A 7,500-nucleotide genomic window follows, 5' to 3' on the forward strand; every position below is an offset into this window, starting at 1 on the left:
ATCATAATCGAAGCCAACTCATAGTGCAGCTCGTCTGCCACCATTATCCTGTAGTAAATGAAGATGGGGGCTGAATGTTTCTTCTCCATAAACAATGGAACACAATAGACATTAGACAATGTGAAGCCATTGCAGATGTACATGAGAAGTGTTGGGCCAGACATTCTATTAGGCTTGTTCTCTAATTACTTAATGATTGTCTATATTTCTATATTGCAGAGTTCTTAATAAATGATACAGGGCTAAAGCTGCTTAAAGGGTCTGCTAAGTCATTGTTACCTGGTAAACACATTTGGGAAGTGGAGCTATATTTCTATATTTACAATAGGAGATAAAGCATCGCCAGCACTTGCCACCTGATCTGTGTAAACATCCTCCTATGGGTAGTACTCATAGTTTGCTATCTGATCATGAGAAGCCCCTAGCTGAATGCGTGGGAACATGGCCTATCTTCTCCTTTCATCAAAACATATCCTCTCCTATCATAGATACTCTGACAGGAGAACTCCCTGCACCAATATCCTCGCCTGACCACCACACCAGAAAACCACAATGTGCCAGTGTTTTCTGTATTTTAACAGGTGCCACCCAGCTGAATTGTTTGGTGTCTTACAGTACATGCAATCCTTTCCCTGAAAAGACTCCTTCACTCCTGCAAGTCTTCATTTGCGATTCAGAGAACATATACAATGTAATGATTTCCAGATGATACCGCAATTTTGAAGTCAACAAAAATGTACTTTGTAAACTGTGTGAATATAAAATGTTAATGCTTAAAGGGGTACTCCGGTGAAAACCTTTTTTCTTTTAAATCAACTGGTGGCAGAAAGTTAAACATATTTGTAAATTACTTCTATTAAAAAATCTTAATCCTTCCTGTACTTATTAGCTGCTGAATACTACAGAGGAAATTATTTTCTTTTTGGAATGCTCTCTGGTGACATCACGAGCACAGTTCTCTCTGCTGATGTTATTATTATAATAATAATAACACTTTATTTATTGTTGTCCTTAGTGGGATTTGAACCCAATTCCCCAGCATTGCAAGGCAGCAGTGCTAACCACTGAGCCACCTTGCTGCCCTTAGCATACATCTGCTATGCATGGATGCTAAAATGGACAGAGATGTCAGCAGAGAGCACGGTGCTTGTGATGTCATCAGTGTTCCAAAAAGAAAGGAATTTCCTCTGTAGCATTCAGCAGCTAATAAGTACTGGAAGGATTAACATATTTTAATAGAAGTAATTTACAAATAATTTTAACTTTCTGCCACCAGTTGATTTAAAAGAAAAAAGGTTTTCACCGGAGTACCCCTTTAAGATGAGGGTCTAGAAAGGAAATGATAGCAAAGAAAAGATCAGTTGCTCTTATAATAGTCTACTCCTGTCCTTAGGAAGAAAATGAAGAAGATGCCTCCAGCTGTTGCAAAATGTACTTTGTAAATCTGAGTGAATATAAAATGTTAATGCTTAAGATGAGGGTTTGAAAGGAAATTATATTATCAAATAAAAGATCAGTTACTCTTATAATAGTCTACTCATGTCCTTTAGAAGAAAATGGGATAAGAAGAGAAGGCATGATGCATTGTTTCCCAACCAGAGTGTCTCCAGCTGTTGAAAAATGTACTTTGTAAAACTGTGTGAATATAAAATGTTAATGCTTAAGATGAGGGGTCTAGAAAGGAAATAATATTATAAAAGAAAAGATCAGTTACTCTTATAATAGTCTACTTGTGTCATTTAGAAGAAAATTGGTTAAGAAGGAAGGAATTTTGCATTGTTTCCCAATAAGGGTGCCTCCAGCTGTTGTAAAATGTACTTTGTTAAAACTGAGGGTCTAGAAAGGAAATTATATAATAAAAGAAAAGATCAGTTACTCTTATAATAGTCTACTCCTGTCATTTAGAAGAAAATGAGCTAAGAAGAGAAGGCAGGATGCATTGTTTCCCAATCAGGGTGCCTCCAGCTGTTGCAAAATGTAATTTGTAAAACTGTTTGAGGGTCTAGAAAGGAAAGGATATAATAAAAGAAAAGATCAGTTACTCTTATAATAGTCTACTAGTGTCCTTTAGAAGAAAATGGGCTAAGAAGAGAAGACATGATGCATTGTTTCCCAACCAGAGTGCCTCCAGCTGTTGCAAAATGTACTTTGTAAAATTGTATGAATAATAAAATGTTAATGCTTAAGATGAGGGTCTAGAAAGGAAATTATATAATAAAAGAAAAGACCAGTTACTCTTATAATAGTCTACTCCTGTCATTTAGAAGAAAATGAGCTAAGAAGAGAAGGAATTTTGCATTGTTTCCCAATTAGCGTGCCTCCAGCTGTTGCAAAATGTACTTTGTTAAAACTGAGGGTCTAGAAAGGAAATGATATAACAAATGAAAAGACCAGTTACTCTTATAATAGTCTACTCCTGTCATTTAGAAGAAAATGAGCTAAGAAGAGAAGGCAGGATGCATTGTTTCCCAATCAGGGTGCCTCCAGCTGTTGCAAAATGTACTTTGTAAAACTGTGTGAATATAAAATGTTAACACTTAAGATGAGGGTCTAGAAAGGAAATAATATTATAAAAGAAAAGATCAGTTACTCTTATAGTAGTCTACTCATGTCCTTTAGAAGAAAATGGGCTAAGAAGGGAAGGCATGTTGCATTGTTTCCCAATTAGGGTGCCTCCAGCTGTTGCAATATGTACTTTGTAAAACTATGTGAATATAAAATTTTAATGCTTAAGATGAGGGTCTAGAAAGGCTAAGAAGAGAAGGCATGATGCATGGTTTCCCAACTAGGGTGCCTCCAGCTGTGGAAAAATGTACTTTGTAAAACTGTGTGACTATAAAATGTTAATGCTTAAGATGAGGGTCTAGAAAGGAAATAATATTATAAAAGAAAAGACCAGTTGCTTTTATAAAAGTCTACTCGTGTCTTTTAGAAGAAAATGGGCTAAGAAGAGAAAGCATGATGCATTGTTTCCCAACCAGAGTGTCTCCAGCTGTTGCAAAATGTACTTTGTAAAACTGTGTGAATATAAAATGTTAACTCTTAAGATGAGGGTCTAAAAAGGAAATGATATTATAAAAGAAAAGATTGGTTACTCTTATAATAGTCTACTCCTGTCATTTAGAAGAAAATGGGCTAAAAAGAGAAGGCAAGTTGCATTGTTTCCCAATTAGGGTGCCTCCAGCTGTTGCAATATGTACTTTGTAAAACTGTGCGAATATAAAATGTTAATGCTTAAGATGAGGGTCTAGAAATGCTAAGAAGAGAAGGCATGATGCATGGTTTCCCAACTAGGGTGCCTCCAGCTGTTGAAAAAATGTACTTTGTAAAACTGTGTGAATATAAAATGTTAACTCTTAAGATGAGGGTCTAAAAAGGAAATTATATTATAAAAGATTGGTTACTCTTATAATAGTCTACTCCTGTCATTTAGAAGAAAATGGGCTAAGAAGAGAAGGCATGATGCATTGTTTCCCAACCAGAGTGTCTCCAGCTGTTGCAAAATGCACTTTGCAAAACTGTGTGAATATAAAATGTTAACTCTTAAGATGAGGGTCTAAAAAGAAAATGATATTATAAAAGAAAAGATTGGTTACTCTTATAATAGTCTACTCCTGTCATTTAGAAGAAAATGGGCTAAGAAGAGAAGGCAAGTTGCATTGTTTCCCAACCAGGGTGCCTCCAGCTGTTGCAAAACTACAACTCCCAGCATGCCCGGACAGCCTTCGGCTGTCCGGGCGTGCTGGGAGTTGTAGTTTTGCAACAGCTGGAGGCACCCTAGTTAGGAAACAATGGCATGATGGATAGGGCTGCCAGGATCTCTGAAAGCCTTTAAAGATGGCAGCTAATGTTGTTTTAGGATGAGTAGATTGAGACATTCCAGCAGAAGACAGGGCTAGGGTTACACTAGAAGGACTAGGAGGAAAACCTCTGCCTATTTAGGATGACGGGAACCAATGAGAAGTTTTCAGTAGCTCCTACAGCCTGACCACCAAGATTGACGTGGAGGACACGTCAAAGTGAGATGTGAACCAACTCTCCACTTGTAGATCATAACTGCAGTCCTCCTGCCTGATGGGATGGAGATCACCTTGAGCTTTTGTTCTCCTGCCTGAGAGAAGTTTCTGAGCAAACACTGCAGAGCACAGTAAGGGGAGGAAGTGCCCAAGAGTGCAGAACACTCCTCCTCATCCAGCTCATTGGAGAAGCCTGAGCCCTCTCTTCCTCCATGTATCTCTGGGTTACATCTGTTTGAGTTTCCTGATTTTCTGTGCAGAAGAAGTTTCCCTCATTCTGTTCTTGCGGAATGGGTAAGAAGCATTTCTTTCTACAGCCACTGGAGTCATAAAAGAGGGTGGAAGGGCATAGATTTTATTTACTGTGCACAGGAATGTTCCATGGCTGATTCTCATAAAGCCCTAGGGATGATCTTCTGCAGACGTTGCTTCTATATATGTATTTTGTATGCTTGTATATATTTTTTTAGATATATTAATATTTGTGGTTGCACAGTGTGATCTCTGCATGCATGCATACTTTATATGTGCATGCATAGTGCTGCAGATGTATGTAGCTCCATATACTGTACAATGATGTGATCTATTTCTTTACTGTACAGAACAAGCCTATGGAGAGGTGAACCAGCTGGGCGGTGTGTTTGTCAATGGAAGACCCCTGCCCAATGCCATCAGGCTCAGGATAGTGGAGTTGGCCCAGCTTGGAATCAGGCCTTGTGATATCAGCAGACAGCTACGGGTGTCTCATGGATGTGTTAGTAAAATCCTGGCCAGATATAACGAAACAGGATCGATCCTACCTGGGGCAATTGGAGGCAGCAAACCCAGAGTCACCACTCCCAATGTGGTGAAGCACATCAGGGAGTACAAACAAGGAGACCCCGGCATCTTTGCCTGGGAGATCAGGGACCGTCTTCTGGCTGACAACGTCTGTGATAAGTACAATGTGCCTTCTGTCAGCTCTATTAGTAGGATTTTAAGGAATAAAATTGGGAACTTGTCTCAGCCTAGTCAATATGAGAACACCAAGCAGCCAACTTCACAGCCAACATTACCATATAATCATATCTACCAATATCCTTATCCAAACCCAATATCTCCTGGCTCTACCAAGGTGGGCAGTCACCATGCTGGAGTACATATGCCACCTGGACATGTCAGCATTGCCCGCTCCTGGCCCTCAGCTCATTCTGTCAACAACATTCTGGGCATCCGCACCTTCATGGAACAAACAGGTGAGTTGGTGGAAAGTGTTAGAACTGGGTGGCAACAGGTTCTCTTTCATGCGTGGGGTCAAGTTATTCCCACTGCAAATAATAGTAAAAACCGTGTATATGCAACACCTCCATCTAGAACTTCTACTTATGTCTCTGTCACACATACAGCTACGTCTACATATAATATCTATCTATCTATCTATCTATCTATCTATCTATCTCATATCTATCTATCTATCTATCTATCTATCTATCTATCTCATTTCTATCTATCTATCTATCTCATTTCTATCTATCTATCTATCTATCTATCTATCTATCTATCTATCTATCTCATTTCTATCTATCTATCTATTTATCTATCTCATATCTATCTATCTATCTCATTTTTATCTATCTATCTATCTCATACCTATCTATCTATCTATCTATCTCATATCTATCCTTCTATCTATCTATTATCTATCTATCTATCAATCAATCTATCTATCTATCTGTTTATCATCTCATATCTATCTATCTATCTATCTATCCCATATCTATCTATTATCTATCTATCATCTCATATCTATCTATCTATCTATCTATCTCTCTATCTCATTTCTATCTATCTATCTATCTCATTTCTATCTATCTATCTATCTCATTTCTATCTATCTATCTATTTATTTATCTATCTCATATCTATCTATCTATCTCATTTTTATCTATCTATCTATCTCATACCTATCTATCTATCTATCTATCTATCTCATATCTATCCTTCTATCTATCTATTATCTATCTATCAATCAATCTATCTATCTATCTATCTATCTGTTTATCATCTCATATCTATCTATCTATCCCATATCTATCTATTATCTATCTATCTATCTATCTATCATCTCATATCTATCTATCTATCTATCTATCTATCTCTACTACACATGTATAGTGCACAACAATAGTAACGAGGTTCAAAGTCAATTTAAAATAAAATAAAAATAAAACAGTAATTGCTCCCTAAAATAAAATTGGCTTATCCATAACCAGCATTTATAGAATATTTTTTAACGTTCTGAATGTATTTTATTCTATAAAGCTGAGCATATGCTGGTTGAACAAAATAATAGACGGTCAAATTATCCTAATTTGCCAAACTACATATTTCCTTTCTATTAATTTACATGTATATCTATCTATCTATCTGGATTTATTTATTTATATATCTATCTATCTATCTATCTGGATTTATTTATCTATCTATCTATCTATCTATCTATCTGGATTTATCTATCTATCTGGATTTATCTATCTATCTGGATTTATCTATCAATCAATCTATCTATCTATCTATATATCTACCTTTCTATTCTATCTGTCTATTAGTTATTCTGTATATTTATGTTTGGGACATTTCCTTTCTATCAATTTACACGTACGTCTATCTATCTATCTACCAAATATATATATATATATATATATATATATATATATATATATATATGGTAAATTTAAGCAGCCGTATTAGTCTTGTGATGCAGAGGCAAATAAAAAATTTTTACAGTTTCTTGTAATACTTTTTTTTTTCTTGGTCTTTATATTTATGTTGGGACATTTTTCATTGAAAACTGGGATTTATGATCACTCCAATTCTTGAAAGTATTATTATACTTATCTATTTCACATCTATCTATCTATCTATCTATCTATCTATCATCTATCTATCTATATATCCTTCCATCCCTAATAAATAGATGAATGTAATATAGGTATTATGGGATAAATGGGGCTCTACAATCTTGTATGTCATATGTTTATTTACCTGTTGACGAGAGACCTGATGCCAGTATCTGGCCACTAGTGACATATATGCAGCCAGATAAGTGTAAATACTATACCCTTTTAACTAATAGGTTACTACCGTTTAAATAATAATAATAATAATAATAAAAAGGTAAAATGCGCATAAAAAGCAGAATTTTTTTTTTTTTTTTTTTTTTTACAATTTTTATACATTGTGTGCACAGATTGCACTTTCATAGAACACATTACTAGACAGTATGAAATGCAGTTTTTTAAACCTCCTTTACTGTCAGCTATGGTTTATCAGTGTGTAAACTCAGCCTTCATGTGTGTAAAGACAAATCATGGAAAAAATCCTAAATAATTATATCAACTGGACTAGAACATGCAACGAAAATATTTATATATTAGACGCTAGTATCTATATAATGGATGAAGAATGCTGTAATTTCTTAGTATTTTGTTAATTAAATTTCCTT

The 7,500-nt window shown here is 35.6% G+C and overlaps 1 protein-coding gene across 1 annotated transcript in view; it reads left to right on the forward strand.

Annotated features, from left to right (window-relative positions):
• PAX1 (paired box 1) overlaps positions 1–7,500 on the forward strand; it is a 103,216-nt gene that overhangs the window by 76,458 nt on the left and 19,258 nt on the right. The window contains exons 2-3 of the mRNA XM_056563630.1: positions 220–282; positions 4,619–5,251. Of these exons, the coding sequence (XP_056419605.1) occupies positions 220–282; positions 4,619–5,251 (696 nt within the window). The remainder of the gene's footprint in view (positions 1–219; positions 283–4,618; positions 5,252–7,500) is intronic.

The sequence above is a fragment of the Hyla sarda genome, chromosome 3, assembly GCF_029499605.1.
Source record: "Hyla sarda isolate aHylSar1 chromosome 3, aHylSar1.hap1, whole genome shotgun sequence".
Classification (NCBI taxonomy): Eukaryota; Metazoa; Chordata; class Amphibia; order Anura; family Hylidae; genus Hyla; species Hyla sarda.